Below are 27,307 nucleotides of genomic sequence, written 5' to 3'. Positions count from 1 at the left end.
TCGAATTATATTTCTCCTTACCTGGGATTGTCCTAAAATGTAAAACTTACTAATCGACCTTGTAAATAAGTAACTGTTTCATTTATTCACTCAAATAAATAATCTTAATTTTGCAATCTGAGTATTTTACCAAACTGCAGTACCCATTTAAACATATAACTGTGTTGAATTAGGATATGCGAACCTAGACATGATTAACATTTTTTTTTAGATAGTAACCAAAAAATTAAACAGCATCCACACCTCAATACAGCTATGCACATATTGGGCCATATAAAAAGAATGCCACACTTCTGGAACAAAATTATCACAAGATTTGCTGTAAAAGCAACTTTAAGTTTATGTCTCACTTGAGTTGATTTTGTGTTATTCAGCATAAACCGTCCCTTTTACTCATATGAGGCTGAATATGCAGATACCTGCTAGTATAAGCATATGTGATATGATAACTTAACATCCAATTTTATATAATTACTTTAGGTATTTAGTTATATAAGATACCACAATACAATTGAACATTGATTATAACATTGGACTTTGCAAATAAATTCTCCCAACTACAACTTTTTTCATGCAATAGTTAACATGTAGAGTATACAAGAAACACATAATCTGAGAGTATATATTCATATGAGGAGGGCAGTATACAAAACTACATTCGTGATTTAGGTGTCTATTTTGGCTCGTGGTTTATTGTGACTTTTCGGGGTAACATTGCGCCGCCGCAATTACCCTCCTTCCGTCGTTCAGTTTGTTCGAACGGTCTTCCGTCCTTCCACGCGGTCCGTTGTTTGGTCCTTCTATTTCTGGGAAAATATAACTTTAACGCGAGTTTTCGCAGAGTTAACCATTTATGCCAAGCGTCTAGAAAAAATGCCTTGGCAAACAGCGTAGACCCAGATGAGACGGGCGTCTCATCTGGGTCTGCGCTTTTTGCTTAAAGGAATTTCTGTAAGAAATATTCTAAATATAGAAATAATTAAACTAGACATCCCTTATTTTTGAAATAAATTGATCCAATTTAGAAGGATGGGAGAGTCCACTAGGCATAAATGGGTTAACGCGAGTTTTTGCAGAGTTAAAGGAATGTGAAGATATCGGAAATAAGTACAGTTTTGTGTGTATTATGCTTGCCCGGTCTATGTAAAGTAACTGGCAAGCATTTAGTTACACGTGTATAAACTTCCATCACATGATGTGTGAACTTTATTTAATTGTTATCCTAACATTGTTCTTGAGCTTTAAGGGTTCTGACTGTCGCGAATTGATTAACAGCATCTTTCGTCCACTAGATCTAGTATGAGAAGATGTAGGTATTTATTAACCTTCCTCTTCTGATTGCAATCCTTTTACATGACCAATGATAAGTCACGGTGGAAGTGATTACACTGTTCCAGTAGGTGCCCCATGAGTAAAATCAATTAAAAAGTTAGACAACTTCAACAGTTCTATTAACCAAGAAATGCACAATTTATGTTTACGTTGAAGGTTTTCAATGTGATATACCTTACTATTACATATTTATATACATTCAACGTGTGTACATTTTGTTAATCCAAATAAATTAACATGTGTATACATGTACATATATAATATCAAAGGTAAACAATAATACCAGACAAAACTGATGAATAATCTCCGATGATACGCTTTATCAAGGTAGGGGGCTAAATTGTCGGAAACGAATTTCACGTACAAACCTCCTTTGTCTATATAGCAAACAAACAAAAACTCTGTGGGTTTTTTTTACTAGCCGCTGGGACTCGCATACCGGCTACTATTAAAAAGACAGTAACTCCCAGAAAAAGTAATGGAGCGGTACGATCTGAAAAGCTATACATGTCCATCAACGACAACTACTGCTACTATAACTATTACTACTACTGCTGTTTCTACTACTTCTATTACTACTACTACTGCTACTTCTACTACTACTACTACTACTACTACTACTACTACTACTACTACTACTACTACTACTACTACTACTACTACTACTACTACTACTACTACCACTACCACTACCACTACTACTACTACTACACCGCCGCCAGCATCGCTACCACCACCAAACTTATTAATATTTTAACAACATTATCAGACACACAAATATCAACGAATTAAGGAGAATACACAGGTTCTGCTAAGATGATCATTACGATAAAATCAGTTATAACATTACAATGTGCGGGAACAAAAACTGTCACATGACCACAAATGCGAACGACCACGGCTATTTTTCGGATAAAACGTCAATCGAAGGTATGTTTTCTTACGTTTTCTCCGTTTTAGCAGAACACATGTTACAATGCCTTGGTGCACCGTATTCAGTGCGAATTCTACTTTTCATTGATGTATTGCTCATATTTTTAGGTATAATACTTTTTGAGAACATTCAATGACAAATATCGAACTTGACGATGTAGACGACCACACATTTTTACTAATACCTGTGTTTGTTGTTAAAGCGATTACAAATGAAGGTTTTATTACTGTCATTATGCGTATTTATTTCAAATACGACCAAATATAAGTCTCAATATTAATATTTTATTATTTAGAACGACCGACGAGATTTGTTTTGAAATTGGCGAACGACCACACCCGAGTTATAGGCGAACGACCACACACTGTATTCTTGACACATGTATGCATGCAATAAAATGTATATTTCAGATGGATCGCTCAGACCCACATATATGCCGCTATTGTGGCAACGTACTTAAAAGCAAGTCGTCTCTGCGCCAGCATGAGATTAGTCACACAGGGACTGGGAAGGGATATACATGCTGCGATAAAGTGTTCTTCAGCAAGGCGAATCTGAACAGGCACAGGTACAATAATTGTGTTAATCATATATTGAATTATGTTTGTCAGAAAGTGTAATTAATACAAAAATATGCTGTTAATTTCTTCTTTTTAATTTCTATTTAACCCTGATGAAATTTTACAAATAAGAGGTACAAAATCGACACAGCAAAGATGGGTGCTTAACCTATCAAAACTATTGTATTTCATAACTAGTGTATCATGTCACATGCAAAAAGTCTTACTTGCTTATGTTTGTAATGGGATCAACATGGGCTTAATAAACAGCTTGAAGTACTGATAGTTTAAGGCCCAGTCTCACTAACACATTTTGCGATGCCGGTGGAGCCCCGATGCGTGATCCGGGGTCTACCGGTATGAACCGGGGCTCCACCAGGAATGTCCGGGATGAACCGGGTACAACCGGGGCTCCACCGGCAAACTATTAAAATGTTTAATACCTCCGGGATGAACCGGGAGTCACCGGGCCGTACCGGAAACAACCGGCGCGGCACCGGGAACAACCGGGGCAGCACCGTAGCTCCACCGGCACGAACCGGGGTTTATCTGAGATGCTTTTGACCCCGGCAGAACTACGGCAACGTCCCGGTCTGACGCCGGTATAGCCCCGATGAATGCCGGCAGAGTCCCGGTGTAGCTACGTTTCACCAATTAATGCCGGTAGAGCTACGGTTCGTGCCGGTGGAGCCCCGGTTGTAGCCGGTTAATCACGGCAGAGTTACGGTTATTGCCTCCAGCATGAACCGGGAGTCACCGGGACGTACCGGGAACAACCGGCGCGGCACCGGGAACAACCGGGGCAGCACCGTATCTCCACCGGCATGTCACCGGAGCTCTGCCGGGACGCCACCGGCTTTCACCGGGACGCTACCGACTACGACCGGGACTCCCCCGGCTACGACCGGAACTCACCGGGATAAACCGTAGCTCTACCGGGGCCGACCGGGACTCTGCCAGGATGTAAACCGGGTATATGTTACCGCGCTAAAAAATAACCATCGATCATCCCGGAAGTCGCCGGCCGACCGGCTCTATCAAACCGGGATTAAGCGGTGCTACACCGGCAATAGTGAGACTTGGGCTTTACACCATATGATTAATACTTATTGACCCATTATAAAATATTTTGACTAAAATAAGAAAATTGAGAAGGTTCTTATATAATTAAACGCTATTAAAATTTACTGATACTTATAATTGTAGATGCCATGTTGGCGAAGAGAAGGCATTCGTGTGTACCAAGTGCAGTAAGTCATTTCCTACAAATGCTGACCTGCAGAAGCACATGCGGCGGAAAAATGGGCAGACAATTGCGTGTGATAAATGTGGCGTACGTTTTGCTGAGAATTCCAATTTAAAGGCACACATAGATATGCACAACGAAGAACATAACTTGAAATGCTTGAAGTGTGACAAAGTATTCCGGCATCGAAGTAGCCTGTCTCGTCACATGAAAGTACACAGCAGTAATTAAGCGACGCCAAGTGTACAGTTCGCCAATCATGCATTTGTATTGTGCTGTCCGTGAAGTGATTATGTGTAGTTACATACATTTTATACATGGTCCTTTTACCCGTCCAAACACAGTTTGTGTGGTATATTGAAGTTTGTTGTGTATTAAAATGAAACTTTTTAAAGCGGGTATATACGATCTTGTCAAATATTTAGTAATAAATATAAAATGTGTAAAAAACTTATTATACATATATTTCAATATAAACTAAAATAAAAGTTAAGAAGAACATGTGTCGAAAAATGCTAAATAAGACAGATATTTAATTCTGAAATCGAAAAAGGCTGTACAGCCGAATTCGCCAGCATATATAGCATGCATGTACGATGTGAATCTAAATTTAGTTTAACGGTTCATTTGAAATTTCTGCAGCGATATCGATTCATACGACACATGAACACTTACAAAAATGACGAATGCGTCGGTTATTGTAGGAAAATAATTACGAATTATCTTCGTCACAATCGGCTCGGGGCGCTAATTTGTATTTGCTGTATTTTATGAAATTCGTCTTAAATGTATCATTTTTCTTGCATAGTGTGTGTTATTATAACATATTTGTATCAATATTTTACAATTCAGCACATATAAAAATCGTATATACCCGCTTTAAATGAGTTTTATAATATATACAATACTTCGTTTTGGTGTATGTCATGCTATTTATTGCAGAGTTGTCCCCTCTCACTTAGGTAAATTCTCTTGTTTTACCTTGTTCACGATACCTGCATCATTGTACATGCGAACTTAACAACAAACAATTATGTGCATCAAACTGAAACTTCATAGTTCTGTTGTTCATACTTTGTATAAGTACAAGACGTAATTTTTGTGGATGCAACACTATTTTATAGGGACAAATTTTCGGCTTATACAGTTTTAAAAAATATTAAAATTATTGCTTAAAACGTAGATATCTTGTTGATAGTCACTTAGTAGCATATATATTTCAATAATTATACATAGTTTTCAATGGGATATTTTAGCGACTGCGGCAACATTGTAGTAGCTTATAGTAATATAATGTACATGGCAATACCTCCAAGCCGGTAGATACCGGACTTGTAAATATACTTTGATGTGATGCAATCGGATTCCATAAGTGTGAGTTTTAATCAAACAGAGGACGTGTTGGTTAATCAATATTTTAGCTGTTATATTTTTTAACAATTCAATCAACATAGTATTGCTTTTTGTGGTATATACCTTACAATCATTGTATTTTATATATGTATTTATAGAGGGGTAACCGTCGATATGTCCATTTATTCAGAGTAATGCTCCATGAAACTAGGCGACTAAATTCGAATATCTACGTCTAAAATCTAATCTTTGTGTGTGATCAATGTGTACTCGGAACACAATTTTGGCATCAACATTGTTTTTCACCTGCTTGAAAGAAGCCATTTCGTGGGTATTTTTCATCTTCATTTACGAGTTGTTTGCTGTTTTTCTAGTGACATAGTATTTGTTATAAATTGGTGCTTGTGATAAATCATTTATAAAGACCTTGTTCTGTAGTTCATGTTTCGTTTGTAAATGTTTTTTTATGCGTTAACGATAACGATGTTGTAGATTAATTAAAATAGTTTATACAATTTGTTATGCTCATTTGAAGTATAAATGAGTCACACGATACAGAAACCTGATTAATACAGATATTATATAAACAATTCTAGTCAAAAGTTTCAACACAATTTGATTGATGGTTTGCTTTTGTATTATATTAATGCATACTTGATGTTCCATATGGCGAAGTCATTAATGTGATGATTTATGACTATTTACACTCAGTGCTATTATTTTTATGTTCTGTGATAATGTGTTCAGGAAAATATAATTATACATTTTAGACTGACAGTTTTATGTTTGCAAATATCCGCACTGTGATCTTTGTCTTTGATTATTTTTTTATAATAAATTGTTAATCAGAAAAAAATGTTTGTGGTAAATAAAATGAATGTACAGTTTTGTGATAGAAAGGATACAAATATAAATTTTCACTCGTTTCACCATTCAACACCATTGTAAATAACTGCATATTTCATAAGACTTCCACCTCATTTATGAAATTTAATATGCATATATTAACACGTATAACAAGTTAAACAATAAGTTGCGTATCCACATACGCCACTTACGCATGGGATACGTATACAATATGGAGAAACACATGCACATTCAGTTGGTAAATGTTCGCATAAGTACATATATTTACCTTTAAATGAATATGTCATTACATGTTGCTGGTATATAATCTATATTATTTACATTCGAATTCATCGTTTTGCTGTTTTAATATAGTACACAAAACACAATGAAAGTTAGATGACGTCTGTTAAGCCCATTTTAGAAGTAACCATCATTTTGGAATCATTTCTTCTAGCTTTTTCCCACCTAACACCAAGGGCGCCTTTTTGTATAGAGTTTCTGTCCATATCAACGGTCCCGCCTTTCTTCTTACTCCCTTTTCGATGATCAAAGAAATGGTCTCTGTAAGATTGAATACCATATTGAGCTTTATTATTTTAAACATCAGTTAGCGCAAATATGATGATAAAATATATTGAAACAAATTTATATGGTTCGTATTTAAGTATTTGTAACTTAAAAATATTTTTCAAACTTTAAACATTGCTAGCCTATTTCAAAGTTAAACAATGCACGTGGTTTCCAATTGATATTTGTTTTGTCATAACGATCGGAATTGAGCATATAAAGTCATATATGTACTAGCGGGATAAACAAAACGAAGTTTGTTTTCATAGCCTACAGTAAGTCCAACTAACTTACTTGATCGTAATATCAGTAACGACTGCTCTGAATCTAGAGACGCATGCCGCACAGTTCTGGTCACACTCTGATGATAAATCCTTAGACTTCTCCAGCAGATGATATTTATGCGATCGTCCCGTACGGTATATAAATGGTCTATAATAAAAAATATATTGTTATATGCATGAATATTCTATGACTATATACTAAATTATACTAAAGTATACAAAGGTTCTAAACAAAAATTTATTGAAAAACGGCGGGCCTATTATGAAGATTTTTGAACGCATAAGCTTATATTTAGGGAATCTATTTCCACCGTCCCCTTCGTTGAGCTTGAGCAAAATAAAGAATTATGTTAAGTGCTTCTTTATCAGATAAGTCAACGCTCAATGCTTTTAAAAAAGCGGATACCACTTAAGAAAAAGTCTCTTGTTGGACTTGTTGATACATTCGACATCGTACATCAAGACAAAGACGATGGACATCTCTTACCGATTGCTCTTGCTTTGTAAATGGGAGATTTGAAAGGAGTCTTAATAGGAGATTTCAACGGTGTCAGTTTGCGTTTGTTGGTTCGCGAAGGCGTCATGCATAGGTGTGCTGATTTGTTCGAGATCTTGGTGTTGATGAATTTCTTTTGTGGCAACAAAGTTTTCCGAGCGTTTACATCATCTTTCGCGACAAGTTGAAGCAGTTCTCGCGTCATGTCAGCATAACCACATTTCGATCTTCTGGATTTGACTCTATGTAAGTTAAGCTTTGTTTTTCGTCGCATCTTGTTAAAATACTGAAAAAGATCAAATTTAAAAGTTATTGTTATTGTTAGCATGTGTGTGTGTGCGCGCGCGTGTGTGTGTGTATCTGCATGTGTATGTATGTATCTGCATGTTTAAGTATGTATCTGCATGTGTATTTATATATCTGCATGTTAATGTATGTATCTGCATGTGTATGTATGCATCTGCATGTGTATGTGTGTATGTATCTGCATGTTTATGTATGTATCTGCATATTTAGGCATGTATCTGCATGTTTATGTATGTATCTGCGTGTGTATGTATATGCACGTGTATGTATGTATCTGCATGTGTATGCGTGTATCTGCATGTGTATGTATGTATCTGCATATTTATGCATGAATCTGCATGTGTATATGCATGTGTATGTATGTATCTGCATATTTAGGCATGTATCTGCATGTTTATGTATGTATCTGCGTGTGTATGTATATGCACGCGTATGTAAGTATCTGCATGTGTATGCGTGTATCTGCATGTGTATGTATGTATCTGCATGTGTATGTATGTATCTGTAAGTGTATGTATGTATCTGCATGTGTATGTATTTATCTGCATGTGTATGTATGTATCTGCATATTTATTGCTGTATCTGCATGTGTATGTATGTATCTGCATGTGTATGCATGTATCTGCATGTGTATGTATGTATCTGCATGTGTATGTATGTATCTGCATGTGTATGTATGTATCTGCATGTGTATGTATGTATCTGCATGTGTATGCATGTATCTGCATGTGTATGTATGTATCTGCATGTGTATGTATGTATCTGCATGTGTATGTATGTAGCTGCATGTGCATGTATGTATCTACATCTGTATGTATGTTTCTGCATATTTATGCATGAATCTGCATGTGTATATGAATGTGTATGTATGTATCTGCATGTGTATGTATGTATATTGGTGTGTGTGTGTGTGTGCGTGCGTGCGCGTGTGTGCGCGCGCGCTTGCGTGCATTCGTACGAGTGTTTAATAATTAAGTGTGGTCGTTCGCATAAATTTATATACAAAGTGTGGTCGTTCGCAAATGGTTTTCAAGTGTGGTCGTTCGCACATTTATTTTCCCTTTATAATTATACTTAAGACAATGTTTATAACCTTTTTAAACCATTTAGATTTCGAAACTGTTCTGTTGGTCTTATTAGTACAGTTAAACATTGACAACTTGGTCTTTTAAAAGAGAAACGGACACAGAAACAAGATGTGTGGTCGTCTACATCGTCAAGTTCGATATTTGTCATTGAATGTTCTCAAAAAGTATTATACCTAAAAATATGAGCAATACATCAATGAAAAGTAGAATTCGCACTGAGTACGGTGCACCAAGGCATTGTAACATGTGTTCTGCTAAAACGGAGAAAACGTAAGAAAACATACCTTCGATTGACGTTTTATCCGAAAAATAGCCGTGGTCGTTCGCATTTGTGGTCATGTGACAGTTTTTGTTCCCGCACATTGATTATATACTTAGAAAAAGTGTGTTTTGAAGGGGAATGGACCTCTATAAATAGTAAGAATTGTTTGAAAATTCTAAGAGCATTGTATTGGGTAGGTAATAAAAACGTTATTGTATAAGGGAAACTAATTCTATCCATAACGCCTCAATGTTGTTAAAGGGGCCTTTTCACAGATTTTGGCATGTTTTGAAGTTTGTCATTAAATGCTTTATATTGATAAATGTAAAGATTGGATCTAAAACCCTCAAGTAAAAAAAATCAAGAAAAAAAGAGTAAACCTAAGCAAGGCTCGAACCACTGACCCCTGGAGTCCTGGAGTAAAAGGTCTACGACTTAGACAACTCGGCCATCCTTCCAGATACAATTACAAAGGTATTTTACAGTCTTTATAAGTAATCCTCGTAGTTTCACAGAATATAGCGACAACAACAGAACTCTTCAAATTATTAATTCGTTTCGCGTTGCAATGCTTTATAATTTTCATGTTTTTAAATCGTCAAATGATGCATATATATATATATATATATATATATATATATATATATATATATATATATATATATATATATATATATATATATATATATATAATGGCTATTTTAGAAAATGGTAAACATTTAGTATTACTGTTTCCTCACAAATATCATAACTAAAACGAAAAGTTGCGAATCTGAAACAACTTTTTTCAATTTTGTCAATTTACCCAAACGTGAAAAGGCCCCTGTAAGACTAATATTGGTGTGCTTTAACTGTAAATTATCTTTCAAGAAGACGAGATTTCCTCCACCCATCTTATTTATTCCATTTAATCTAATGAAATGATAATTTGGTATATTCAAAAAATCGTTGTAAAATTTGTCTTGTACAAATGTTTCATAACGTCCAAAAAATGTCGTTATTATTCGATGAAAGTCTTTACTTAATTTCTTCAAATGTTAATCATTTGTGTCTGAGATTTTGCGTGTAAACAAACATTGGCATAATGATGAAATAGCAATCAGTCCATCAAAAATGATTGAACCTGAACATTATGACAGGGTTGCAGACTAGCAGGTTTCAGCAATGTGGATCATACGTGTCTGAGATCTCGCGCGGAAACGAAATTTGTGACGGACGGAAGGACAGACGCAAGACTAAGAATCATCGCCACCCAAAACAGATACCATTATTTGAGAAATTATTTGCAAACAAATATACATGCCGAGAGCTCACACCGGTAATATCAAGACGACCACCTTCATATCGATGTGACGAGGAAAAACATCTGTGCAATCTCTTCTTATTTGTTACAAGGTTTAAAAACGATTATTCAAAACCCTTTCCATTTAGAGACTATTAAGCCGTAACAGTCACACGCTGAAATTTACAAGTGGCCGCATTTTACTCGTAAATAATCAATCCATGACAAAAAAAGGTAAAAGATTAATACAACATGTCAATATATTTCCTTATTGGCATTTACATGTATATGAACATTCCTTCATTGCATTTTAACGTACATAATAATTATAAATAAGGCATAACGGACGAAGAGTCGTTCCTTGTCTTGTGTCTTATTATTTGTTCAGCTCTTCATGTATTTGGGGTAAATATATATATACAGTTATATATTAAAGATTGTTTTCGTATGTTCATGCATACTAGTAATTGATTACTATGCTGCGTATGCGTATGTATGTGTCGGTTCCAAAATATTGGAAAATAGTAAGCAACAAAGCTTGTACGTTACTTGCTCCACCAGCAAGGGAGACAACTGTGCAAATGTTTGCATAAAATGGGATATTTCTCTTACGTTTGCGTACCTTTTCTAGAACGTGCGACGTGCCAAAATTGTTGTCCGCTCTGGAACTACTTAAATGTACCCCGGGTACTACGACAATCATGTCCTCTTTTGCCCTAATCATGTATTTCAAAACTTCTTATATTTTCTTCCAAGAATTCTGCCAGTCTCTTCCCTTCACCTTTCAAATGTTAACCTATAGCATGTGTACTTCGGGTGCCGAAAATACGCTTAAAGGTACCCGTCCATAATCCAAGAGTACTTTTTAGCATAATTGCCGAACACCGGTAGAATCAAAAAAAATAATATTAGTGCATTTTTACCATCGGGCCGTGTGCACGTGATGTTCGTGAGCATGAAGCTCGATTGGTCATTGTCGGTTCGGGTACTACTTAAATGTACCCCGGGTACTCTTACATTGGGTACGGAAAATATACGAAAACGTACCCGGCCAATGTAGACTGTCCCCGAGTTTTATTCCCGACCAAAATCAGATGTCGTAAAATGCGCTACGGAATACGAAACAGAGTTCTCTTTGACCAAAACCTACCTCAATATACTTGTTTGAATATGCGTTTCGATAAAAAGAGGCCAATTTACGCAATATTTACATAAATATGAACGCCGACAACGACCAATTTAACGTTAGAATTCCCGTGTTCGTTTTGTATACTTTCCGTACCCGAATCCACCATGACCAATCGAGCGTTAATTAATGGAAGGTAATTAAGGCTCGATTGGTCATTGTCGGCTCGGGTACTACTTACATGTACCGCGGGTGCTCTTAAGTATACTTACATGTACCCCGGGTACGGTAAATATACTAAAACGTACCCGTGAATTTTAACACTAAATCGGTCGTTGTCGGCTATTTTTTTTTAAATTAATTATGTTCTCATTTATGTCAATTTTCTGTTAAATGGCCTCTATATTATCGAAACTCATACTCAAAAGGCCTGTTGATGCAGTTTTTTTAAGAGTAGTTTGATTAAGATAAACAATACCGTTTACGGAAATCGGTAGCGCGTTTTACGACATTGGTTTTTCGGCGGGAAAACAACTCGGGTACAGTCTAATATCGACCGGGTACGTTTAAGTATATGTACCGTACCCGGGATACATGTAAGTATACTTAAGAGTACCCGGGGTAGGTATATGTAAGTAGTACCGAGCCGACAATTACCAATAGAGCGTAATATAGGCTACACTAACAAAAGCGCAAGAGGCGTATTTAAATTTGTTCAAATAAGAAAATCCCAACATATACCAGTGACCTATTCAGCACAAGCTTGAGGAGCTAAAGTTGATGAAAATCATGTCTGGTAAAAAATGTCATTCAATGTGCATAAAGATCGGCTTGGTGTTATTATGCCCTTTATATTTAAATATTTCTACCATACATTAGTTTGCACGTGTTTACCATTCCGATATTTAAAGCGTGTGTAATACATGTTACTTTTCCATAAATTATATAACATCAAATATCTATTTTTAAATCGAAATTTAAGAAAATCCTTTCATCGAAACTAATCAAATGACCTAGATGATCGCTTTGTAACAAAAATAAACAAGAAACTAATGATCGATATCTGTTGTTATAAAATAAAGTAGGACGGGAAAAATCCAGAAAACAACTTGTTTACTTGCTTGGGCTTTCTATGTCTTGCGTCATTCGTTGATACACATGGAAATCGTGAATTATAAATAGATCAAAATCAAATTTCCGTCATTGAGCCAATCATAATTTTAGTTTCATATTTATATTTCCTTATTTGGATAGAAACCCCCAAACGTCATTACGAGAAATACCCTTATTGACCAATGAAATCGTTCCAAATTTTACATGATTCATTCATCGCCTTGTTTCGCATTGAACTGCGACATTCATTCGCTAAAATATAGTCCTATAATTATCCCGTAAATGGTGTCAATCGTACATATTTTTTGGTATTTCTATTTAAAAAATAATGTTTTCATCTTTATAGTATGTATTTAGTATAAATATAGTTATAAGAACACAATAAATAGAACCATCAAACGCAAACGCCCTTGTTTATACGTGCGCAGAAGTGATTCGGTTTTCGATTAACTGCAAAATCACACGTTGTCAAACTTCACAATGGCGACTACTGCCTTGAAGAACGAAAGAAATTAAACGGGAAGGATTCCCTTCCCAGGTGTACATCAAAAGAGTGTTTAAGAAATTGGAAACATCAACGTTTGAAGAATATATCTTACGGAAAGAAAGGCAGATAAAGGTTGAACTTTACAAAGAAAAAGGAGATTTAATGAGGAAGTGAGTAACCGGTCAATTTAACCTACTTTCTGCGGCGTAATTTCGTCATCTCTTGTGAAACACTTGATTACGCTTGGTATGGAAATACATCGGATCAAGACTTTTAGCACGCATCTTTAGCACATTTGTATCTAACAGACTTTGGTTCTACGCTTGAAAGTGTGGAATACTTACACGCACATTTTGTGTTTTTACAGCAGTTAATTTGAACAAAAGAGTTTATGACGTCATATTTTCATGTACGTTCATGAAAGTATTCACGTAAGCGATTAGTAATTTCTACGTCTTCTTCATCACCGGTGTTGTGGGTCATTTTATTTTCATTTTTATTTTTAAAGAATACAGTATTGTATACACATTTTGCAAACTAAAAATAATTTTGTCTGTGATAAATTGAAACTGAAAGTAGAGTTCATCTGAATTCTCAGCTGTGCAACTGTGATAGTTATTGTGTATTTATGAGTTTAACAGGTCTTAGGCCCCGACTTATTCTTAGTAGTCATGGGCCAAAACAGCATAACTTGGAAGAAACTCACAAAGACCTAGTACCAACTGGGGGTTGTCTTACTCCAGAAGTTGTTTTTCATAACAGTAAACCAAGCTTTCAAACAAAGCTTGACAGTACTAAGTGCAAAGACTGCAAGATTGGAAAGTATTTGTTGGAACATATCGAAGGAGATACTTTCAAAGCAAGCGATTGTGGTTCAGGGGAAGAAAAGGTTTGCAAGGTACAGTAGGAGTTTCTTTGTTGTCTGAATTTGATTTTTGTAAATTGATGCCCATTTCACCATCATTTTTTTTAATTACATTCACAGTGAATATTGTTTACAAACATTTTTTTGTATTCACAATATCAAGGATAACCTATTAGTTGTTACCAGAAAGTTTAATGGTTTTGCTTCATAGCCATGTGAGTCACTGTGCACAAAGACCTGTTGAGACATGGAATCCCTAACAAAGGGACAACACTCACTGGGTTTTCTTTGTTAGGGGCCATGTGTTTTGGTTCCTTTGTACATGTACATACTTTTGCGCCTTTTCCTCACAAAGGAATTTATGAACTGATACCTCTGCATATTATTGATTAAATTATGCAATAGTTGTTATATTTTTATATAAATAGTATTTCATGATTGTTAAATGTAATCAGAGCCATACATTTATTAATTAACTAATGCACTTTGTGTAAAATGTAATAATGTTATTTTTTTCCAACTGGAACTGGTAAAAATGAATCATTATAATTCCATAAATAGTTATACATTGAGATAATATTTTGTGTTGACATTTTATGATGTTCACCTCATACCAATGTAGCCTGGGGGTTTATTTTAAAAAAATGCAGTTTCTTTGAGGCATGTGCTTTGATCATGATGTTCATCTGACTTCACCAATACACAGATTGCTTCAGGGTGTCCCCCTGGTGACAGTGCAGGCATGTTGTGTGATGTCAGTATGACATGTGCGCATGTGGCAGTCTCTCATTGCATAACTATATTTTTTTTGCTTCAGTATCAGCCTTGAAATGACTCACTCTCTTCATATGTTACATGATATGCTGAAATCAGTCAATGTTTTATTGTTAGATTGTTAGATGATTGATCTCAAATCCAATGCCACAAATGGCAATACAAAATGTATATTAATTTGGCTTGTTTTACTAGAGAGAAGGACCTGACTTAATATCATTTCCCAATACCATGCAATAGTTCCATGTTATTGCAAACACTGATGCGTACTGCTGATCTCATCTTTGCCAGACAAGAGTTATCTTTAAAATTAGACATGATGCTTGTATTTAGTACATGATGATCATGAAATTTGATAACAGTTTGAATTCAGTTAGAATTTATTTTTTATCCAACAACAAGTGGTCAACTGATATGCAAGCAAGTTGCTTAAAAATATTTCTTTTTGCATGTTTGCTTCTTGCAGCAGGCCAGGTTTAAAAACCAAGTGGCAACAGGAGAAATAAAGCATGATGCTCAATTTCTCATTTTCATACTAGGTTAAAACCGTTTAAATTAAGTATAAAACAGCAGATCTACATTGCTAACTGCAATTTAATAAAAAACAATTTAAAGTTGTCTGCTGCAAATTGCAACAAGGACAAATCTGTTTAGTCAAGTACATCACATAATGTCATGTTGTTGGTATAACAACAAATTTGTGAAGAAAAATTCACTGAGTTGAAATTCTTGTTCAGGTGTTTCCCATCAGCAAGTACCGGGAGCGTCTCAGTGCTTACTGGCAGGTGGACGCCCACGACAATATCAGCAGTATTTCCGAAATCATCCTCGGGGAGACCAAGGCGTATGTGTTCTTCGAGCATCATCATGGTGACCTACATTCTTACGTTAGACAGAAGAAAAAGCTACGGGAGGAAGAGGCGACCAGTCTCTTTCGCCAGATAGCAGCTGCAGTCAAGCACTGCCACGACTGCGGCGTGATTCTACGAGATCTCAAGCTACGCAAATTCGTCTTCAAAAATAAAGAAAGGTAAATACGCAAAAATTTGTTTTGTTGAAATATTTTTCCTCTAGCCTGATAATAAAGAAAGCCTTTTACTTATCGAGTCAGTTTTAGTAGTATGGTCAAGTACACAGTGTCTTAAATTGAGATGTTGAGAACACTCCTTAAGGTGGGATGGAACCATAGACATTATTTGGCTTGCTAGACAGACACCATATCCACTATGTAATTGCAACCTTTCGAATAAATTACTATTGACTTTTGTTTGTCATAATTGTAATTACATTAAAAGCAATTGATATGAAAAATATTAAGGGTTGTGACATTTTATAACTAAGGATTTCAATTCCGTCCTGCTTGTCATTATTTCATATTTTTGTGAAAGCATTATGCAAATAATGCATAATACAAATCATAAATAAGAACTATGTATTACTAGATTGGTATAACATGTTTCAACAAAACACTGTATGAAAATGATCATTACATTACAGCGAAATAATTTGTTTGAAAAAATATCAGAACAGCAAACAATTGGTATCAAGTTGCAGAGCTTCAGTCAGAAAACAAGTTTAATCAAGCATGTAATTTAAATCCTATAAAAATTAGCAAGAAAAATGTGTACATGCCATATCTTTTTCAAATACATTGCCTCGTCATCGATTTGAATCATGCCAGCAACATGTGCTGGTCGTAAACTGTGGTGTCACTCCTAGTAGGCTGTGATAATCACAGCAGGCTCATGTACATGTATATCAGCCTTAACTCTTTCAGTGCTGGAACCGAATTTTGAAGGCCATTGCAAACAGTTTGGATCCAGATGAGACACCACAGAATGTGGCGTCTCATCAGGATCCAAACTGTTTGCTGTTTTGATAGTATTCTTTGAAAAAAATCAAAGAAAATGCTAATTTTAGAAATTCAGCATACAACATTTTAGCAGACGACAAATTTCCCAGAATGCAAAGTGTTATGGTTTACAGATAGTCAGCCAGTGAGTTTGTAGTAAGAAAGGCACTTGAGTAAGTACTCAAGCACTTGTACATCCTGTAATTGTACTACAAGTAAGGATGTTGCATCAGCAATTATTGTAAACAAACAAGTGAAGCATGTCATAATTCAATAGCTTTGGAGGTCAATGACTTATAGGTTAATACGCATATTTAATACAAGTACATGTAGATGATGCAATCATGGAGGGTCTAATGATGATATAGGGTGACTTCATGTACATGCAGTTTTAGTTGTACACACAGCTTTACATGATCTTTTAAACATGCGCTTTATAGAATGCAATATAGCTTGATTAAAAATACCCATACATGATAGCAGTGATTTGGTTGACAGAAAAATTTGATACTTTTTCTAGCAAGTGAGTTGTTCATAATAATAAAGGTAAATACAAGTGTTTGCCAGAGCTGTTAAATCTTAAAGTGTATCAAACATTTAACATTTTGAGCCCTGGAACCGGATTTTGAAGGCCTTTGCAAACAGTTTGGATCCAGATGAGACGCCACAGAACGTGGCGTCTCATCAGGATCCAAACTGTTTGCTATTCTGATAGTATTCTTTGAAAAAAAATCGAAGAAAATGCTAATTTTAGAAATTCAGCAGACAACATTTTTGCAGACGACAAATTTCCCAGCATGCAAAGGGTAAATATCTTGTAGCCTAGTTATTGATTAATTTGAGAAATCCAGTTCCAAGTAGGATTGGTTTGCCAGTGTGTGGCATCGCAAGTATTGGTTCTAGCTAGTTCATTCAGAGGACCCCGTCTCCTATACAGCCATCAGAAAGGGGATCAATATTTCCTGACATCATCCTCAATCCCACCATGTCACTAGCCTGATAAACTAGGGATAGACAAAGTATAGGAAATCTGGTTTCATTAGGTTTATTTAATTTATGCTCAGTGGAAGTGAATACATGTAAAGAAATAGTCATTATAAGATAATTTTCATTAATTAAATAAGGTTTCTTGTATGTACCAGTAGTTCAATATTTCAGCAGGCAATTAGTACGTACTTTAATACTATTACTAAATAAACTAAGGACATACATGTTATCTTAATATTTAATAGGCAAATATTTTGATCCTAATTCCATAAGCCTTAACAATTTGTTTAATAAGATTTTATTAGATGAGCAACGTTTAAAACTAGAATAAATGCAATCAATATTAATTTTCAACAGTGCATTTTGGAGGACTGACTGTGCACATATTTCTTTAAACAAAGCCCAATATGGGTTTTATTGGCATACATGTATCTGTTGAGGAGTTGTGCTAAAATTCCTGCATCATCAAACTGGGCTGGCGGTATTTGCATAGAGCTGAAAATGGGTCATGTAAGCAGTCATTCATACAGTGGTAAATGTATATGCTGGGTCACAGAGCTATCTAACTGCGTATTGCTTAGTAGCTTTTCAAGGTTTAAACTTGGGAGTGTGCACACGCTTTTAAAAAATAGGTGTGCTTTCCAATGAAATAAATTATTTCCTTGTTGCTTGAACATGTTTTCAATTTTAAAAGATGTATAGTGGTATTTGTTAATGCCTGATTTCTATAATGATGATATATTATGAGGATGCTGTTAAACAGATACAGTGCTCCAGCTAGGCCTAAATTTGAGGGCACCCCGCCGTGCCCTCCTGAACCTCCGCCCTGCCCTTCCTTTTATATTTAAATGGTTCAATAATAATGGGAATAATATATTCTAGCAATTATTAATAACATATAAATAAACATGCAACAGGAAGCATTTCGGAAAAGCCCTGTGCTCGAAAGTGCCCTTTTCACAAAATACTGTGCGTCGAAAGTGCCCTTTTGACAAAAAAAACCCTCGTGCCCTTTTTAAATCCTAGCTGGAGCACTGCAGATACGATAGGTAACAGCTTCATCCTTGGTTATAAAAATTCTGTTGAACTTCAGTCAACCATGGTCAAGTTATGTGTGAGAAATTCTTTATTAGTCACTGCCCTCAGTTACATACAAGCATGTTTGCGGGTAGTGGTTGCAGAGGGGGTACTCAAGAGGTCATCCAGCGATCTAGAGTATTTGTCATTCACCGGTCATTATCCTATGTATAATGATGCCTTATATAGGTGTAACAAGCTTAACAGTTATTTACTGGACCGGTAGATTACTGTTTTTCTTACTACTTGGAAATGCTAGGTAATAAGGCTGTATGTTGCAAGTGATGAATGATAGTTTAAATGTTAATGAACTTTGGTAATGATCTGTACAGTGCTATTTAAAAATTAGTTCAAACTTTATGTTCCAGAAGCATTGACAAGAGTTCTAGTAATTGTTTATCCCAAGTTCTATGATTATTGAATATTATGTTGAACATTTCGCCCATATTTCATGTCAGTCAGGAATCTTCAACAAGTGGTGAGCTGTTCCCTAATTGACCTAATAATTACTGCAGCTATGAATATAACCTCTGGTATTTAGAATTAGACTTTAAACTTGCTACGCCCAAAACTATGCTAATGTATGGCAAAGTTAAACATCTTGAAAGGTGTGGTACACAATATAAATATCTTATATTGTTATTATGCGTGAGACCAGACATAAACCTCCATTGTTTTTCACTGATAACAGTATCTGATTTAGTAGCTCAATTCAAATAAGTATGGGGATTTAAGTAATGTTTACTTGTTTTTTCTTGTGATTACTTTTACTTTACAGCTTGCTTAAACTCCTGATTTCTTTTTGAAGGACATAAATTATTTTTAATGTATTTAAGCTTTGAAATAAATAGGAAATTAACAAATCATGCAAATGGATGAAATGAATTGAGCTTTGAATACAGGTGTTGAATTGCATTAATCTGCAACTTGTTATTTCTGCTGAGCACTTCATCATTATGCAGAGCCCTTACTGCAAAAGCAATACAAAATAAACAGAACATGAATGCATGTGATATGGGCTGTAAAACAAGATTTTTGCGTTAAATTGTTGTATCAACTTCTCATGTCTATGTCAGATACATCTGTGACACGCTCAGTTCTATATGTTAAAATCTTTTTAATGTGTATTGGAGCGGTTCATCATATGATGTAGTCACATTGATTAAAAAACCTGGATATAAAATTTTTGTTTGCTTCAGTTGCAACAAATATAAATTTGTTGAATAACCAAGTCTGAGCTTTGCATGAAAAGTTTTTTATGTCCCCCACTATAGTAGTGGGGGACATATTGTTTTTGCCCTGTCTGTTGGTCTGTCTGTTTGCGCCAACTTTAACATTTTGCAATAACTTTTGCTATATTGAAGATAGCAACTTCATATTTGGCATGCATGTGTATCTCATGGAGCTGCACATTTTGAGTGGTGAAAGGTCAAGGTCATCCTTCAAGGTCAGAGGTCAAATATATGTGGCCCAAATCGCTTATTTTATAAATACTTTTGCAATATTGAAGATAGCAACTTGATATTTGGCATGCATGTGCATCTCATGGAGCTGCACATTTTGAGTGGTGAAAGGTCAAGGTCATCCTTCAAAGTCAGAGGTCAAATATATGTGGCCCAAATCGCTTATTTTATGAATACTTTTGCAATATTGAAGATAGCAACTTGATATTTGGCATGCATGTGTATCTCATGGAGCTGCACATTTTGAGTGGTGAAAGGTCAAGGTCATCGTTCACAAGGTCAAGGTCATCCTTCAAGGTCAAACATCATATAGGGGGACATTGTGTTTCACAAACACATCTTGTTTCTTAGTACTTCTGCACTTGATCGATCAAGTTAATCTTTAACCGCTTCCCACTCAGAAGCAAAGTGAAAATGGCTATGTACAAACTGCATAAAACCAGAACAGCCTCTTAGTAACTCGCTGTCTGTTGAGGTTTTATGCTGTTAGCTACCCATAAGTATCTAAGGGTTGGAAATAAAGCCTTTAAAACTTGAATTTTATAAGAAAGGTCTTAAATTTAATTTAACTTTGTAAGAGCAGGGGTCTCGCGAGTGGGCGAAGTGGGCGATTTCTTCGCCCAATTAATCTTCACTTCGCACATTAATATCATGAAGGCGAAGTGATTTCTCCTCCTTTTAATGATTTACTTTGTGCCAGACATTGACCGATTAAAATCAATTTGATGTGGAGAATTGGACACAATAGAATTCTCAGCAATAAGTTGCCCCATTTACAGGTCATTCAAAGTTGAACATTCAAAAGAACAGTCTGGAGCTATAACACTTCTTGAAATTGTTAATATATGATGCCTTGATTAATTGCCTTCTGCTGGCTACCAATAACTATGATTCAGCAATGTTAAATGGGCCATTAAAACAGTACTATTAAAGTAAGGAATGATCAAATGGGAAGATGTTACCTAGCACCGGCAATAGATATATGGGGCCCATTTACAGGTCAGATTTAGAATCTCTGCTATAAAATGAGATTTTAAATGAATTTTAAATTTAATACAAATATTTGTAACAAAATATAAATGTGATTGTATGTTGAATTGCTTAAAATTAACAAGGAAGTAAATAGATTCTGAACATTACTGGCTTGTTAGTATTGAAGTTTATTTGATACACCTGTTCAGAAGAAAAAATAATTAAAAGTACAATCATGATCAACAATCGATGAGAAATAAGGAAAATGTCAGTTTTATACACTTAACATGTCTTATTGTATAAAACAGTGAAGAGTTGATTGAAAGCTGAACAGAAACCACTATGCATTAAGTTGCTGCAAAATATACGTAAAACTAAGATTTATGATGCAAATCTACCATTTCTCCCAAAAATGTGGCCAAATCTCCCTATTTTACTTTAGGGAGAAGTGACTTCTCCCAAAATTTTGAGCCTAGCTAGACCCCTGAAGAGAATAAGTATCTTAGTGGTAACGGGTTAATATGATGATGTGGGGAAAATAAGTCATGAGTTGTCCGCTAAAAAGTCACATTAGGTTGTGTGGTCTCATTAGGGGACACGGGGACAGAGAAGCTGCTGGCTAGACTGCAGGGATGCGCAGGCTGTTCTAGAACTATGCTAGTTACTAAGGCATAAGATCTATTGTTTGCATGATGTGGTTCACTGACAAAAGACATTTTCTTTTTGTGGGTGTTGGTAATGTGCACAAAAATACTGTTTCGTAATAATACATTGTTCAGCGCTTATTTCATGTACCATACCTATGCATGGTTTTTGTCTTCATGTTTACCTCAGCACATACCCCTTCTATCTTGTGGTTTGTGTTAGTTCAGCAGCTCTGATTTAAGTACTGACTGTTGGCTAATCAGAAAAGGTTGTAAGGTGTACATTAAAGTACCAGCTCTTGTTTTAAATGTCATAAGCCTTAAATGCAGTACATCCATGATGTCATTCAGGAGGATGTGATTAACATATACAATAATTCTGAGTGCTTCTGTTCATATACGTCAAGAAATAGCTGACTAAAGTTGTTATTGGCAATGAGTGAATCTGTTTTGCTGGTCTATGTGGGTTGTGTTAAAAATTCAGTATAATAGTTCATTAGTTGACTGTTGTCATGAGCTTAAATTACCTTTTTGTTTATTGCGTGGGCATTATGGAGTTGCCATGCATAAATTGTCTCGAAATGAAGACTTTATGTTAAAGGGTAGAACAGTTCTTTTGTTCTGTTTGCTGATTGAATTATTGCGCAATACAGTGAACTATTTGTAATGGTTTCAAAATTGCTAGCTTGCCAACAAAATGTCCAGATTTGTCACGAATTTAATGTAAAATTGACCTGTTTATGACATACCAGGATCTGTTAACAATTTAGGTTTGCGATCAGGTCCGTTTGGGATCGGATCGGTTTTACGGCCTTTTTTACGTAGCCGAAAAACCCATGGCTATACAGGCCACCCAATTTCTATTTTTACATCTGTTCATGACTTACGAGTTAACTGCAATACAATTGAAAGTTATTAAGTTGTCACACTTAAAGTTGTAAATGATAACTTTATAAACATGTAGTGACATACATTTGTAATAAGGCACCTCTCGGTAGCAACATTTTATAGTTATTAATTGGAATGGTTGGAAGTAATAAATTAATAACATTCTACAAAAGTGCATATTTAAACTTAAAGCTTTTGTAAGTAATTGTGTTTGGATTAAATGTCAGTTACATGTGTAATTTTTATCACTATAGATGCGAATTAACATTGATATAAAATAGTTAATAATATTAAATATAGTGATGAAAATTGATTCACATACTGGTAGATGAATTCAACTGAGAAAACATAATTGTCTTGCAAAGGCAATTTAGCAGCAGATCTTTACTATAAAGCTTTCACTAAAATCGTTCTTGAGTTGATCTTCAAGATTCTTGTCAAAGACAGCAATCCCTAATAGCATAAAATATTAAGGTATTTCCTTCATAGTTTTTTAATTGGAACGTGTCCAAGATGTTATTTAAAACCTAGTGCATGAGAGAATTTAAATGTTAAAGGCGTGATCCTTGCAGAAAACAAACTCTTTGTTGTATCTATGGGCACTGCACAATATTTTGCTTATAGCTAGTAGTTATGTGCTTTGCAGCTGTACGCAAAAAACATGGTAACAGTAAAGGGTGATCATAAAATAGTGTGGTATAAGTAATTAACTTACTTTCTGTAAAACATGGTTGATAATCATTATAATTAATAGCTTGGTTTCTTTAAAATGATTTAGTGTCAGTGAATTGATATGTTGATAGTTACAGGATTGTGCATGTGATATTGAATAATATATTACCCAGAAGTATAATAGTTTCTGAAAAAAAGAACTTCAGTGATTACTGAATATTGGTACTGGTTTGTCAGATCCTGTTGAAGTACTGAATTTCGGTACTGGTTTGTCAGATTCTGCTGAAGTACTGAATATTGGTACATGTACTGGATTGTCAGATACTGTTGAAGTTGTTCAGATTCTTTACCTACTCCTGGTTCATGTAGAGAAATTAAATATTTAAGAAGAGTAATGTAAAATGTAATAAAGACATTGGTCTGCTTATTTAATAAAAGCCAAGTTTTAAGTTTATTTTTAGTGTACATTGATTATTAGCAGTCTTGAACTCATTTTACTTCACTGCACATACCTTCAGCTTAGGTAATTCTGTTGGTATGTAGCCGTAGGTGTGCTGGAGTGTAGACTAATGTAGATAAAGCTTGGCCGGGCTGTATAGCCCTCCCTGTTTACCTTGGGTGTACCTTCTGATATTCAGTGCAGATAAATTCGGTTAGATGAATGACTGACGTTTTTATTAGAAGGTTTAAATTGTGATTTTTTTTTGGTTTCAATCTGTAAAGTTTGAAAATATTTTCGTTAGGTTAAGGTATACCATATAGTATAGATTCATATATGTGATAATGTCAAGATAAGTTTTCAGAATTTAAGAATTGAAAGATGCGACTTCCTTTCGAATTTTATGCTGAGAACCACTATTAGAGTATTCATGACTGCATTCTTGCATGTATATCATACACTGGATGAATCAGCTTGTTAACAATATCTCAATAACACTTGCCACTTGTTTGCTCGTTCTGAAACTTAATCAAGCTATATGCTTGAGACATTAGTATATACAACATGTAGTATGTAATATGGCTACACTTTCTTGATTTTGACTGAATAATTATGCGTTTGAAGATTCATTTAATTTGTTAGCATATGTCTCATTCACAAAATGCACAGTGATAACTGGGCCTTGCTTTGTGAAAATGGGGCTGAATGCATGACTGTGTGTAAAGTGTCGTCCCAGTCAGAACAGTGCAATCAGAGCTGGCTAATTTGGGACTACACTTCTCGCCTCAGCTTGACTTTGGTCGAGCAGACACTTCCTTTAAATGTAAAATACTACAGAAGTTTGAAGTATCGTCCCTGATTTGCCTGTGCAGCCTTCACAGGCTTATGTGGAACGAAACTTTACGTACCTACATTAAGACCCATTTACATAAAACAATTCTCAAATAGAATATCATAGCACAGGTTAATTATTTGTTTGCTAATATACAATGTCCCTGTCTCGTTTCAGGACTGAGATAAGACTCGACAGCCTTGAAGATGCCTGCGTGCTAGACACGGAGGACGACCGCCTCTCCGACAAACACGGGTGCCCGGCGTACGTCAGTCCGGAAATCTTGAACAATGGCATTCCAACGTACAGCGGGCGCGCTGCGGACATGTGGAGTCTGGGCGTGATGCTGTACACGATCCTTGTAGGGCGCTACCCATTCCACGATAACGAGCCTACGGCTCTATTTACGAAAATTCGCAAAGGCCAGTTTTTATTACCTCCGTCATTGTCATCAAAAGCGAAATGCTTGTTGAAGAGTATTTTACGCCAGGATCCTGACCTGAGGCTCTCTGCAGAAGAGTGCTTGAGTCACCCGTGGCTAAGTCAGGGGCACCAGGGCGGCTCGGGATTTGTCACCATTAGTAACAAATATAACGATCAAACTGTTCCAGAATTTTTAGTCGACTCGTATGACAATGACATTTTCTCGTGAAATAGTCATTTAATTAAATGTTTGTTACATTTATATTATAAAAATAAGTACATTTATAATGTTATTTTTAAGACACACACACAATTTGTTGGTTTTCTCTCTTCTCCACATATTGTTGCAAAAATGTTTTTCCAGTGGTAAACGATAAACATCGTAAAATTAATTAAATGTTTTGAAACTTTGCTGTAGACTGTGTCACACAAAGAGGAAGGTGTTTCTGATTTGTAACAGAAAGTTTTTATGAGATTTTTGCATGCTTTGGTTGTCAAGGGTTCAAGTACTAGAACAAATCCATGGATAGACAATCTTAAACATCTCCTGTTAAAATATTTGTGTTAGCAGCTGGATTTTGAATAATAATCCAAGCACTGTTTTCTTTTGTTTGATTAGAAAAATAAAAATAGCTTCACTTCCCTGTGGTATGAACAAAACATCACTGCTTTCGAGACTAAATAAGGTATTGAGGATGCAAAATCCGTTGATTTTCCTTGCATGAAATAAAGTTATTTGTACATGTTGGAAATTTACTTTCACATGCAGAATTGAACTAACTTCCTATAAGATCATTATAATTGTGAACAGTAAAGTTACTTGAAGTTATCACTATGGTTACCTGAATTATTAGACTTTGTCATCTTCTTACGAATTGTGCAGAACACAGCTTAAGCAGGGAGATTTATAAATGTCATGATTTAGATTTTAGTGAAATATTTTAACACAACATTATTTATTCATTGTATTGTTACAGTTGTTACGTGATTTGTTCGTGTTGTTTTTGTTTGGCTTTGGAAAGCATAGTAAATCATAGAGTTTTCTCCATCATCTGTGTAAAAAGGAAAAGATATAATGCTAACTTATACCCAGTGACTTTATATACTAAGGTACTTACCAGCAGTATTTTTACCATATATTTGTTAGCTGGAAAGACATTTGAATCCAATGGTGTTAAATTTTAACATGTCGTGCTCTAGAAACAGATTACAATTCTGTTAGGTAAAGGGCCCTTAAGGCTTTATGTGTTTCTTTTGGTTTCCTTGTGTAGAGCCAAAGATTTATCTGTTTGTTACAAATGTGCAAAGATGCGTGCTGTCATTTGTGGAGGGTAAGCTCCAGAAGATTTCCTCTATGAAGAAGAAATAAAGAAAATAAAAAACTTTTTGGTGTGTTTTCTTCCTGTTCTTTTCCTGTTTCATGAATTGATTCATTATATGAGCCGCGTTCTGAGCAGTCCGCACAGGCTAATCAGGGACGACACTGCCTTAACTGAACTTTTGTGTAAAAGAGACTTCCTTTAAACAAAAAATACCATAAAAGCGGAAAGTGTCGTCCCTGATTAGCCTGTGCGGACTGCACAGGCTAATCTGGGACGACACTACGCACATGCATTATGCCCAGTTTTCTCAGAACACACTCATATATATGGTATTAATCCTAGATATCCTATGATTATGTCATACAATCTTGAAAAGTTTAGGTCATTCACTGCAATTCCAGGGTGATTAAGATGTTTTATTTGAAGAAAAATGTGGATTAAAATACATGTGGTACAATTTACTGAAGCATTTCAAGACATTCTCATGGAATTTGGGTCCAGACTTATGATGTTACACAAAGTTTACATTAAGATTTAATTTTAAGCTCGGCTGTTTTCGGAGAAAACCTGAGGTAATGGCATAGCCAGCTTGTCGTGTTGTGTCTCTGCCGTCCGCCGTGCTAAAACCTTAACATTGGCTCTAAAATTAAAGTGCTTCCACCAACAACTTTGAAACTTCATATGTAGCTGCACCTTGATGAGTTCTACACGCCACACCTATTTTTGGGTCACAAGGTCAAGGTCACTGTGACCTCAAACAAAAAAATCTGACAAGCTTTCATTTATTCAAAATTGCACCGCAGCCTAGCGTT

At 35.5% G+C, this 27,307-nt stretch overlaps 3 protein-coding genes across 3 annotated transcripts; 2 read left to right on the top strand and 1 right to left on the bottom strand.

Annotated features, from left to right (window-relative positions):
- The first annotated feature begins 2,177 nt into the window (after positions 1 to 2,177).
- Positions 2,178 to 4,432, top strand: LOC127858184 (zinc finger protein 701-like). The gene is made up of 3 exons (XM_052395158.1): positions 2,178 to 2,262; positions 2,677 to 2,834; positions 4,033 to 4,432. The coding sequence occupies exons 1-3, from the start codon at positions 2,218 to 2,220 to the stop codon at positions 4,301 to 4,303; spliced, it is 474 nt and encodes a 157-aa protein (XP_052251118.1). The 5' UTR covers positions 2,178 to 2,217; the 3' UTR covers positions 4,304 to 4,432.
- A 1,969-nt stretch (positions 4,433 to 6,401) lies between these two features.
- Positions 6,402 to 9,383, bottom strand: LOC127858183 (uncharacterized). The gene is made up of 4 exons (XM_052395156.1): positions 9,300 to 9,383; positions 7,613 to 7,907; positions 7,136 to 7,273; positions 6,402 to 6,835 (listed from the first exon to the last, which is right to left on the bottom strand). Exons 1-4 carry the CDS (start codon positions 9,342 to 9,344, stop codon positions 6,705 to 6,707), a joined length of 609 nt encoding a protein of 202 aa, XP_052251116.1. The 5' UTR covers positions 9,345 to 9,383; the 3' UTR covers positions 6,402 to 6,704.
- A 3,860-nt stretch (positions 9,384 to 13,243) lies between these two features.
- On the top strand, positions 13,244 to 26,558 carry LOC127857874 (tribbles homolog 2-like). The gene is made up of 3 exons (XM_052394590.1): positions 13,244 to 14,183; positions 15,662 to 15,954; positions 24,928 to 26,558. Exons 1-3 carry the CDS (start codon positions 13,914 to 13,916, stop codon positions 25,400 to 25,402), a joined length of 1,038 nt encoding a protein of 345 aa, XP_052250550.1. The 5' UTR covers positions 13,244 to 13,913; the 3' UTR covers positions 25,403 to 26,558.
- Positions 26,559 to 27,307: the final 749 nt, after the last annotated feature.

The sequence above is a fragment of the Dreissena polymorpha genome, chromosome 14, assembly GCF_020536995.1.
Source record: "Dreissena polymorpha isolate Duluth1 chromosome 14, UMN_Dpol_1.0, whole genome shotgun sequence".
Taxonomy (NCBI): domain Eukaryota; kingdom Metazoa; phylum Mollusca; class Bivalvia; order Myida; family Dreissenidae; genus Dreissena; species Dreissena polymorpha.
Note: the sequence above shows the minus strand (reverse complement) of the source record. Positions and strands in the feature narration are given on the sequence as shown.